This window comes from Rhinolophus ferrumequinum, chromosome 28 (assembly GCF_004115265.2).
Source record: "Rhinolophus ferrumequinum isolate MPI-CBG mRhiFer1 chromosome 28, mRhiFer1_v1.p, whole genome shotgun sequence".
NCBI classification, from domain to species: Eukaryota; Metazoa; Chordata; class Mammalia; order Chiroptera; family Rhinolophidae; genus Rhinolophus; species Rhinolophus ferrumequinum.
The window spans coordinates 16,358,978-16,371,031 of record NC_046311.1 but is presented as its reverse complement, the minus strand read 5'-3'; the positions used below and the strand labels follow the sequence as shown (position 1 = coordinate 16,371,031).

General features: G+C 45.9%; 1 protein-coding gene across 2 annotated transcripts in view; it reads left to right on the top strand.

Moving 5' to 3' along the window:
- The window catches only part of HERC2 (HECT and RLD domain containing E3 ubiquitin protein ligase 2), a 139,585-nt gene that overhangs the window by 75,401 nt on the left and 52,130 nt on the right, over positions 1–12,054 (top strand). For both annotated transcript variants that reach the window (XM_033100308.1, XM_033100307.1), the window contains exons 45-53: positions 539–681; positions 5,657–5,924; positions 6,029–6,165; positions 6,784–6,882; positions 8,324–8,492; positions 8,593–8,718; positions 10,156–10,264; positions 10,378–10,517; positions 11,241–11,431. In XM_033100308.1, coding sequence (XP_032956199.1) covers positions 539–681; positions 5,657–5,924; positions 6,029–6,165; positions 6,784–6,882; positions 8,324–8,492; positions 8,593–8,718; positions 10,156–10,264; positions 10,378–10,517; positions 11,241–11,431 — 1,382 coding nt within the window. The remainder of the gene's footprint in view (positions 1–538; positions 682–5,656; positions 5,925–6,028; positions 6,166–6,783; positions 6,883–8,323; positions 8,493–8,592; positions 8,719–10,155; positions 10,265–10,377; positions 10,518–11,240; positions 11,432–12,054) is intronic.

Genomic DNA, 12,054 nt, shown 5'->3' with positions numbered 1-12,054 from the left:
AAACCAAACAGCCAACTCAAGTGCTATGTGTGACTGAGTGGGCTCTGGACAGTGGGCGTCAGTGGGCCTGGGGCAGACAGGAAGGGCAGGCCTCAGGGTAAAGCAGACAAAAAGACGTCACCTGAGCACACAACACGTTTGGAATCGGTGTCCGGTCATGGTCTGAATGAGGGTTAGCAGGAAGAGCCAGTGCTAGAGACACGCGGGAGTGCCCTAGAAAAGGGTGTCTGACGCCGGGAGTGTGTAGCAAGAAAGAGAAGCTATAGCAACTGGGTCAAGGGCAGGTGTCCGGGAGGAGGCTTTCATTGGCTCTACAGAGACGGAGGGACTAATGAAGGACAGAGGCAAAAAGCAGGGAGTGGAAACTTCTTTAGAGGCTAGGTGTCTTTTGGCTACCTGAGCCTTGAGGAGTTTTGTTGTCTCGCGGTTGGTGGGATAGAAATCATATCCGGTTTAACATGCTCAATGCATTATCTTTAATACAGAGATGTTTGTGGTTGAATATATAATATCATGTGTACTTTGTTTTTCAATTCAGATGATGGAGCAGCTTCATCCCCTGACCTGGGGGACTTGTCTCCTGAAGGGCCGCAGCCTCCCATGATCCTCCTGCAGCAGTTGCTGGCCTCGGCCACCCAGCCGTCTCCAGTCAAGGCCATATTCGACAAACAGGAGCTTGAGGTACAGTCGGCATCCTTGGCACTTACAGTCCGGCACACAATTTGTTGTGAACCACTTTTTTTCTAGATGTATGTTTTCTTAAAGATATACTCTGAATTTTAAATGACATGTCAAAAATCTGTTTGTCATAGAACATTATAATACTAGGTAGAGAACGAAGGGGTTGAAGTTTCGCCTGATTTTGAATTTGTGTGCATCATTTGAAAAAATTAACTAGATTCAGCATGGGTTAAACACTCAAATATTCATGGAGGATTTTTTCCCAGGAAAGACTGCCCCTGAAGCAGCTCATTAGACCTAAGAGTGTTGCACTGGCTGGTTTGTTTCCCTCAGTCCATTGCTTTCTGGGACACACGGTGCTGCAGCCAGGCTCTGGGAGCTCACCGTGGTGTGCTCCCCCAGCAGCTCGTGGATGGGGCTGAGGGCACAGGCCCATAGAAGAGATGACATGTGACTCAGTCTGAGGGCGACGGGAGCTTTCGAGGCCTGAGACATGGAGGACTAGATATCCTTTTTGGCCGGTTAGCTCAGTTGGTTAGAGCACGGTGCTAATAACACCAGGGTTGCCTGTTCGATCCCCGCATGGGCCACTGTGAGCTGCACCCTCCTTAAAAAAAATAAAATAAAAATAACCAAAAACAACAAAAGAACAAGACAAACAAATGAGAAACAAGAACTCATGGACACAGACAATAGTTTAGTGGTTACCAGAGGGTAAGGCGGTGGGGGGTGGGAGATGAAGGTAAAGGGGGATCAAATATATGGTGATGGAAGGAGAACTGACTCCGGGTGGTGAACACACAATGTGATTTATAGATGATGTAATACAGAATTGTACATCTGAAATCTATGTAATTTTACTAACAATTGTCACCCCAATAAATTAAAATTAAAAAAAAAATAATAATAATAGAAATCCTCAGGGGAGCTGAGGTTCAGAGTAAGCAGGCAGCTGCCTCTGGCCAACTGATGGAATGAGTGACATTTATCCCTGAGTGAGATGGTGGGGCGCAATGGGAGAAGGCAAGAAATAGTGGGCCTGGGTTGGGCAGGGAGGAAGGTGCAGTGTCTTCTCTGGCCTGGCCTGAACGCCAACTACTTGTTAGGTCTGAAAACCTCTAAGATGACAGACAGGTCAGGTTAAAGGAGTTGCAGCGTGGCCCTGCCTCCAGTCACTTGTAGAGATAGAGGACACTGAGCAATTAGGACTGTGTTGGGCAACCCAGAATCACGCTGGGAGGTGCCCAGTGTTAAAGGGAGACTTAGAAGCAAACAGAGTTTTCCTTTGGGGATGGGAAGGGCTGCTGTACCAAAGCGAGCTCTTCCATTGTTTTGTGTCCATTGATTCTGATGGAAATTCAACCAGCATCCTTACTGTTCTGGAGGAAGTGTCTTTCCCCTCTGGCTGCGTTTAGTACTTACTGTTTTTCTTTGGTTTTCTGCAGTTTGACTGAGATGTGCTTATGTGTGTTTTCCATCCTCCTGCAGTGTGCTTAGGTTATTTATGCCTCTGGTTTAATACCCCTCTCCCCCTCCACAATAAATTAGGACACTTTTTGACTATTAAACTTTTTCCTGTCCTGTGGGCTTTTTTTTTTTTAATTTTTTTTGTTTGTTTTAAGATTTTACTGGGGAAGGGGAACAAGACTTTATTGGGGAACATTGTGTACTTCCAGGATTTTTTCTTCCAAGTCAAGCTGTTGTCTTTTCAATCTTAGTTGTGGAGGGTGCAGCTCAGCTCCAGGTCCAGTTGCCGTTGCTAGTTGTAGGGGGCGCAGTCCACCATCCCTTGGCGGAGTCGAACTGGCAACCTTGTGGTTGAGAGGACGCGCTCCAACCAACTGAGTCATCTGGGAGCTCAGCAGCAACTCCGCTCAAGGAGCCGTGTTCAATCTTAGTCGCAGGAGGTGGAGCCCACCATCCCTTGCGGGAGTTGAGTCGAACCGGCACCCTTGTGGTTGAGAGCCCACTGGCCCATGTGGGAATCGAACCGGCAGCCTTCGGCATTAGGAGTGCAGAGCTCCAACCACCTGAGCCACCAGAATGCCCCCCCCCTTTTTTAAAATACTACTTATTAGTATTAAAAAATTTTCTGTTTATTTTTTTAAGTCTTTCTCTCTTGGTTTAATCAGCTTGGTTAATTTCATTGATGTTTTTAGGGTCAGTGTTCTGCTTTGTCAGGTCTAATTTACTGTAAGCCATCCAAGAAGTTCTTTATTTTATATTTTCAGATCTCGTATTTCCATTAGGTTCTTATATTATAGTTTTATAGCTTTCCTGATAGTTTCCATCTCTTCACCCTTTATATCTTTTACTGTACATTTGAAAATATATTTCTGATAGTTATGTTAATTTTTTTGTTTGCTAGTTCTAACACCTGGGCCACCTATTGGTCTGCTACTATTGGCGGTTTTTTCTCTTGATTGTAGTCAGTTATTGGTTCTTCTTCACATCTCTAATGATTTTTATAGTATTCCATATGTTTTGGACGTTACATTGTATCTAGTTTCTGTCAGCTTCCTCTGGAGAATGTGAGATTTCATTCTTGCAGATAGTTTAGTACTTGGCATTTTTCCTCAGTCCTGTGGAGGCTTGGTTCTAGACTCTTATGCCCTTAGTTCCTGGTCTCTGGTTCCTGGTCTCTAATGCTATGGGTTTAGAATCTCTTCTGGGGTTTTAGTGACATCTCTACGTCTTGATCAACTTCCTCCAATGGGGTTGGACTTGGACCTCAGACTGTCTGCCCTGCACTGGTAGCTGTAGACTTCCCTCTAGCTTTTCAGCTGTTCTTCATGCTGCATTCTTCAGAAACTCACACATGCTCAACCGTGGAATCTGCCTCAGGTTTGAGGGTAGTCTGTGTGCACATTTTGTGGTTTCTTCTTCATTTCTGATTGCTCTCGTAGACCTGAATTCCAGTCTCTGACTGCAGCTCAGTAACACTGCCTCTGTCAGCAGCTTGCCTGCTGGCTTTCCTTGTGGCCAAGGGTTGTCCCTGTTCAGTTTTGATTGCTTTGGCTGTTCTTCAGGCCATCAAACAGTTTTAAAAGTCTTTTTTTTCAATCTTTTGTCCAGAGTTCATAGTTATTATCAAGCAGAGCCTTAGTCCAGTACAGCCTGACTCCCCATTACCAGAACTCCTTGCTCAATCTGATTCTGAAACGTGAGCTGTTAGAATGAAGCCTGTCCCTTCCATGTTATTCAGACTTCACAGCAAAACCCTAGGCTTTCCACACCTCCTAAGCACTGGAACCTCAACAGGACTTATTTCTTCCTAGTTCCTCTGTCACAGTCTGAATTCAAACAAACAGGAAGTCCTAGGGCCCATGGGAGCATCTACAGATGAGGCCAGCATTGCAAGTGGATCAGGGAAGACGGCAGCCACGTTCATGGACTTATCCCAGTTACCTGTACTGTTTCCCTTGTCTTGCACAGTGTTTAACCCTCAGAGTTGACTGGGTGGCCATGTCTGCATTGTCTTTGGCTTGTCTGAAGGGACAGAGTGGGACACTGGTCACGGGGAGGGGTCTGCGTGTGCCAGGCAGGAGCTGATGGTACTTTGGATCTTTCCTCTGCATTTAAGTATGAAAGTGGTCTTTGTCGTCTTTGACACTTTTTATCCATTCACTTATACACATACACATACACACACACACACACACACACAGGCCCCAGAGTATCCACCATTCCTTCCGGGTTTCGAGTTTTCCAGGCCTGCTCTGGGCCAGGCCGCTCTGGCTCTTGCAACCCACCCTGCTGACCCTCATGGTCGCCACCTCCCTTCAGCCACGTGTGTGGGCCGGCAGGGCTCTCGGCTGTTGTGCGGAGTAGTCCCCGGTGCCTGTGTAAGAGGTGTGTTGATGCCCTCCCGGGTGGGAACCCACGCCTTGGACTTTGGTTCCGGGAGCACGCTCTCTAGGCCACCCTCCTTCCCTAACCCTGCTGAGGACAAGCAACCTCCACAACAGACCTTTGAGTTCCCGCTGCGAATGCTGGTTAGAAAGGCTAGCCGTCGGCAAAGTGGTAGCTCCTGGGAAGGCAGGTGAAGAGACAGGCTGCCCGGGTTCAAATCCTGACTCCAACTAGGTGACCTTAGGCCTAAGTTTCCTTATCTGTGAATGTGAGTTTCAAATGTGCAAATCGATGTAAATCACCTATACTGCAATAGTGTCTGGCATGTATTAAGCATTATATAAGTGTAAAGTTTTATTCCAAATACTTACTGGGCAAACAGGTTATCAATACTGTGTTTGAAATCACCTTTCTGATATTGTTAACATGATTACAAGATGTGCCCGCCCCTCTTATTTACCAAGAAATCTTCTCTCCTTTGCCTGAATATTTCACCATCCTTCCTGATTTCCTGACCACAAGGCATTGTTCCAGAGTAGTGTTACATATAAAAGAAAGCCTAACATTTTGAAGTATTAAGGTACTGAAGTGCAGTTGTCACTCCACATTTGGCTAGTGATGGCTCTCCCGATATTTTCATCCTTTGTGCAGATTTTTCAAAATACAAAAAAGCCTTACTTTATTAATTGGACAAAAATAACCTTTTAGATAGTTCATCAAAAAGAGGGTTTATTTGGGAAAATAAAACAAAACCACCACAGCAGTGTGGGAACACACACCTTTCAGCCAGCTGTCCATGTGCAAAAGAGCGATCTTTCAAGATAGGCCCCCTACATACCCTCCCCACAGGAAGTTAGAACCATAAAGTTTAACAGGATGTCGAGACTAGAGAGTAACTGGAAGCCCAGCTCCAGCCATAGATCTCCCAACTCCCTGGTCTGTTTCCTTAAAGTACCAGTTTGCTTTTATCACTTTGAAAAAAATCACAGCAGACTTGCATATGTGAGTCTGGATTTTCCGTACTTCCACACTGCGGTTCCTAGCAGAAGTCCGTAATTTGCACATTCTTAGACTTGTGTAAGTCACCTGACCAGCAGCCTCCTGCTGTGCCCTCATTTCCCAGGCTGCCGCGCTGGCCGTGTGTCAGTGTCTGGCCGTGGAGTCCACTCGCCCGTCGAGCCCAGCGTTTGAAGACTGTGGCTGCAGCGAGGCCATGGCACCCATGCCTGCGCAGCATGTGCGCCCCGTCCGAGCAAAGAAGCGCAGGCAGCCGCCTGCCCCTGCCCAGCCGGTGGTGGTTCAGCTCATGGAAATGGGGTTTCCCAGGAGGAGCATCGAGTCTGCGCTGACGTCGCTCGCTGGTGCCTCCGGGAATGCTGCCAGCTTGCCAGGTACTGTGGTGTCCGTGTGGGCGTGCCACGCAGTGTGCCCGTTTGTAGGTTTTCCTGCAAGGCTAGCGTCAGGCCGCGTGTCCTCACCGTATACTTGCTCACAGGCGTGGAGGCCTTGGTGGGGTGGCTGCTGGACCACGCTGACGTGCAGGTCACAGATGTCTCGGACGCAGACACGGGGTCTGAGGAGTGTTCTGATGAGGACCTGGTGGAGGATGTAGACGACGTGGCCTACGCTGTGGTCAGTGCTGCCTGCATGCCGTCCCTCTGCCTGTGCCCCTGCCCTGCACTTGCTCCACTGGCCTCTGCAGTTCCGGGCACCCCAGGAATCAGCTCGGTGCTGACTGGGTCTTCTGTGCCTCAGTTACCTTTAGTGTAAGACAGACCCTTGTTCCAACATCGCGTGCTGTCCCTCTGCCTGTGCCCCCGCTCTGCACTTGCTCCACTGGCCTCCCTGCAGTTCCAGGCACCCAGGAAACAGCTCGGTGCTGACTGGGTCTTCTGTGCCTCAGTTACCTTTAGCGTAAGACAGACCCTATTCCAACATCTCACGACTTTGGGAAGCCACTAGAAGACGCTATTAAAAAGTCATATCTCATATGACATGTTGACGTCTGATCTGAGTAAATTCTGTCACGTGATTCATTGGCAAATGCCTCAGAAATTTTCTGTATTTTTAGCATCTGAGATTTATCCTGCTTGTTATACAATTGTTAATCTTTTTTTAAATGAAGAATTTGATAGGGAAAATACGGTATTCCATACTTCATTTCTAATATTACAGATTTCACACACTTCTTTCTTTTTAACTATGTTTATCTGGTTCACCATTTTAAAAAATGTATTTCATCTTTTGTAGTCTACTGGTGCTGTTGTAACAGAGAGCCAGACTTACAAAAAACGAGCTGATTTCTTGAGTAATGATGATTATGCCGTGTACGTGAGAGAGAACGTTCAGGTGAGTATTGTCTGAGGCTGGAGCCTCGCTCAGAGTCTCATTCAGCGAACATTTGAGCATCTCGGAAAGTCAGCGGCTTGGCGGGGTTGGCATAGCACCCAGCAGGGTGGCCGCTGTGGCTGGAGCCGAGGGTGAGCGGAGCTGGGGCAGAACCAGAGAGCAGCAGGTGGCTTGTCCGCAGTGACATGGCACAGAGAGCTGTGCTCGATTATCCCCATTGCAGACACTTTTAAAAATCTGTATTTGCTTGCTCATATGTCATTCTTATTGCCATCTAATTTATAAAATCCAGTTATGCTTTTCATGTAGTCCTTTGTTCACCTTAAATCCTTTCTTTTCTTGTGTTACTTGTTTTGTTCTAGTTAGTATACTCCAGAGGAAAAGTCCCAGAAATCACCTCATTTCACCTGTAAATATGTCAGTATGTATCCCTGATAGATGAAGGATTTTACTTTTAACATAACAACTTTACTGTTATCTCACGTCGCTTAACAAAATAAACAGTAATTCCTAATATCTTCTTACGTCCAGTGCTTGCTCAGATTTTCCCAATTTTCTCAAAAGTGGCTTTTTACAGTAATTTAAAAAATTCGGGATAACCAAGATCATACACCTTACACCATGTCTCTGAAGTGTCTTATAACCTGGGATCAGTTTCCCCTCCTTTCTTCCTTTTCCTGCCATTTATATGTGGCTGAAACTGTCAGCCCACTTCTCCCTTCCTCATCTGCGTGTCACGTGCAGTCGGGGAGGTGTGGAGGTGCCTGGACTCAGGCAGGAGGGCCTCACGTGGACTGGCCTGTGGTGTCACCGGGGAGGTCTTGTCAGCCTGCTCCGTCTGTTCACAAGTTCTCTGCTGACCGTCCATCTCAGCATTTCTATAGCCATTAGGGCCGTCGCCGGGACCCATTACCAGGTTCATTAGCTGGCGTTCTGCTCTTTGAAGAAAACTTTCTTGTAACTCTGGTTACTCTTTGTAATACAGTTTATGTAGGAAAGGCAGAATAAATTCTTGGGTTTTTTTGTTTTGCTTTGTGCTCTGTCAGTTTTCAGCATTGGGGCCCTGGTACTTACAGAGGTGACCAAGAACCTTTGTTTTGCTGATTATCAGTATGATGGCTTTATCTGCTGTTACGAATTCAATGTATTTCAGTCATCACCCCTCTTGATCAGGTTGCTCTTTTCAGCGAGCCCCTTAGCCTGTGCTAGCTCCCTCACTTTATGGCACGAGTTGCTCCAGGTCCACCTTGTATGTTACTGCCGCTGACAGCGAGCAGCCAGCTTTCTAAGATCCCCGGTTCCCTTTAGTACAAAGTGACTTTGAAAGCACACTCTGGCTGCTAGAGGAAATCCTGTCTTAGGAGTGGACAATGCTACTTACAATTGTTCATTCATTTACCTTGTACACTGGGCTGGATTTTTAATTTAATTTTAATTTGAGGTGGGAATGATGGTGAGATGCTGCCGAACATATGAAGAAGTGTGTGAAGGAGATGTGGGCAAAGTGATCAAACTGGACAGAGATGGATTACACGACCTGAACGTGCAGTGCGACTGGCAGCAGAAAGGAGGCACTTACTGGGTCAGGTACATTCACGTGGAACTTAGAGGTGAGCGCTTCCTTCCCTGAGTCCTTTGCCTCTTTCTGAACCAGAGAGAGTTCCCAGAAGTGGGTGCTGATTAGCATTCCTTTATCCCCGGGATCTTTAGGCTACCCTCCACCGAGTTCTCCTTCTCACATCAAGATTGGTGATAAAGTTCGTGTCAAAGTCTCAGTTACCACCCCAAAATACAAGTGGGGCTCCGTGACTCATCAGAGCGTCGGGGTGGTGAAAGGTAATCTTACGTAGGCAATAACAACACTATGTTTGCTTTTCATCAGCTCATGTAAACTCACTATTGTTTTTCACTCAAGGGCAAGAAAAACAAGTGTGAAGAGAGCCTCATGGTATATAAATCATGCTCTTTTGCTTGTCAGTTCTCTGGACAGGGACACACTGTAGTTGAAGAGTCAGATTCATTGACTCATTGCGACTGGGAAGGACGCATACCCTGGAAAACGGGATGTGTCCATCGGCGGCTGTCACAAAGGGCTGATGGGGTTTATGCTGGATGTTGTGGGGAGGCTTCAAGAAAGCAAGTCATTCTGAGAGTGGGTATCTTAATACATATTATCTGGAAGGCAGAAAGAATGGAGCCAGGATGAAGCTGTGACTGGCAAGCAAACGTGTACACGTTAGCCAGGCTGGGCGTGACTGGTTTTGTCGTTTGGATTCACTTGAACTTGATCAGATGTGCCGAGGAGAGGTTTTGTTTTTGTCTCGATCTGTCAGTCACAGGGTGGTCTGTCTGAAGTTTTGTCAAACGTTGTACCTGATGGCCTGTGTCGGAGTGTGTGGTCAGAGGCTGCTTTTCTCTTTTGTTAGCTGTATAAAAATTTAGGACTAAATTTAAGAAATGGAAATGTGCAAGTGATGGGAGTTAGAAACTGGAAACACAAAACTCTACTCAGTTTATATTTAATATGATAATACTGAGATTTCAGATCAAACAAATGGTGTATTTTAAAAGGTATAGTATGACCATTTTAACAATTGCATGAGAAATAATTAAACATGCACACAGTTTAATTTTATCTTTAAACTCTTTCAGTGTCAAAAAGAGATGTGTTCTGTTTTGCTTGAGCCGTGTAGGAATCTGTGCTCCTGCCCAGCAGCTGCCATGGGACCTGGGCACAGGGCTGATAATGCCCGGTGGGGGGTTCTCAGGCCACAGAAGAACAAACGGCTTACTTAACATTTCACTTTAGTTTGACATTTTTCTTCAGAAATTATTACAAGCTTTACAATTCAAAACAAAGATAAATTTTAGAGGTTAATGTTTTGAGCAGCAGAGTGTTCTCACCAAAGGGCAGATGTTTTAGCATCATGGATGTGGTTTTTATTCCCTAAGTTACTGAATGCAGTGTTTTGATGTGGTGTATTTAAAAACAAACCAACCTTATTGTGGAAAATTTCAAACATACAGAAGTAGAGAGAGAATGCTTCCACGCCTGCTTCAACAGTGGCCAACTCCTGGCCACGTTGCCCACGATCCCTGCCTGCATTATTCTGAGGCTGATCCCTGACCGGCATCATGTGCTGGTTCGTCCAGAAGGATCTTACTGTGTCTCTAAAAGAGACTTGATGTGACGTGACTGGGGGTAGTTTAAATTTTATTGTTGGGTTTTTATTGGTGACAATGATGGTTCAGGCAGTCTCTGTTCTCTCTTAGCTTTCAGTGCCAATGGGAAAGACGTCATCGTCGACTTCCCTCAGCAGTGCCACTGGACTGGGCTGCTGGCAGAGATGGAATTGGTGCCTAGTGTCCATCCTGGGGTCACGTGAGTTCTATTTTTCTGCTGCTAGGCTTGTTGGAGAGGAGTGCTTGTCTTTGGAATGTTTAACAGATGACCTCATCCTTTTCTTATCGACTCAATGGCTGTTTTAAAAATAGGTGCGATGGCTGTCAGATGTTTCCTATCAACGGGTCTAGATTCAAATGCAGAAACTGTGATGACTTCGACTTTTGTGAAACGTGTTTTAAGACCAGAAAACATAACAGCAGGCATACGTTTGGCAGGATCAACGAGCCAGGTATGGAAGACCAGTCATGTCCTCGTTGAGGTAATTACTGTGGAACAGTCATTCATCACCTTGGTGTGTCTCACCCGCCTCGTGTGGTTGTCCTGGGGCGGGGGGAAAGGAGTGTAGATGAATTTTCAGATTTGCTGTTAATGGAAGTAGGAAGTCTTTACAGATTTGTTTTTGCAAAAGCATTTTTTTTTTTTAATTTTTATTGGGGAATGTTGGGGAACAGTGTGTTTCTCCAAGGCCCATCAGCTCCAAATCGTCCTTCAGTCTAGTTGTGGAGGGTGCAGCTCAGCTCCAAGTTCAGTTGCTGTTTTCAATCTTTAGTTGCTGAGGGAGCAGCCCACCATCCCATGCAGGAATTGAACTGGCAACCTTGTTGTTGAAAGCTCGCGCTCTAACCAACTGAGCCATCCGGCCACCCCAGCAAAAGCATTTTTAATAAGAATGTTTTCTGTAGTCACTGTTACTGCACTTCCCCCAGCTTAATGTTGCCCAAGAGAGTCATGTGGGATAAATCTTAGCACTGTAGGAACTTCCTCTCATAAATTGGTGTAAAATATCTTGACTTGGGTTTTTTGAAGCTATTTTAGGTATTTACTGGCTTCTTTTAATTTGAAAATGTACCATTTTCGTGAAGAAAGGAGCTCGTCACTGTGTGACGTTCTTTATTTCTTGGTTGTGAAGGCGCTACCTCACAGCACTAACACTGTTTGACTGCCATTATAGGACAGTCTGCCATCTTTTGTGGCCGTTCTGGAAAACAGCTGAAGCGGTGTCACAGCAGTCAGCCCGGGATGCTTCTGGACAGTTGGTCCAGGATGGTGAAGAACCTGAACGTGTCATCCTCCGTGAACCAGGCTTCTCGGCTCATTGATGGCAGCGAGCCCTGCTGGCAGTCGTCTGGCTCGCAGGGAAAGGTAGTGTGACATAGGGGCACCTCGAGAAACATGTCATCCACATGGCTTTAGCTTTCAGAGCTTCCAAGTGAACTTTGAAAGCCAACTTGATTATGTTGTGATGGCACCTGCCAGGACTCATGCTTTAGTTCATATTTATTTTAAATATGCCATCCAATTTTTATTGTCAGAGATTTTAAACAACATAGGTAACATTTTTTTTTTTCTAACTGACCAGTTAGTAGAGGGTGTAATAGGGTTGTGTTTTTTGTGTTTTTTTTTTTAACTCCCCCATAGGAAATATACAAGTTCAGATTCTATTCTGGTTAGACGTTTTTCTGTCACATTCTAGCAAATCTGTTGGCCTTTGAAATGCTGTCACACTTGCACTTACGTGTGGGTTACATCATGTGGACATGCAGGTCAGACTTGGAGTGAGGGGCTTCTCCCTCTTGACTCGTGTTTTCTGTAACCCACTCTTGGGTGCGCATGAAGGGACCACCCTAGACCAGAACTCTAACCACATTGTTTCTGGGGCTTAGAGTGGGACTTCCTTCTAATGAGCCATTAATGAGGCAGAAAACTCTGGTTTCTGCCAGCTTCACAGCAAATTCTGTCTCAGGCCATGTTGTGTGTTTTAACAA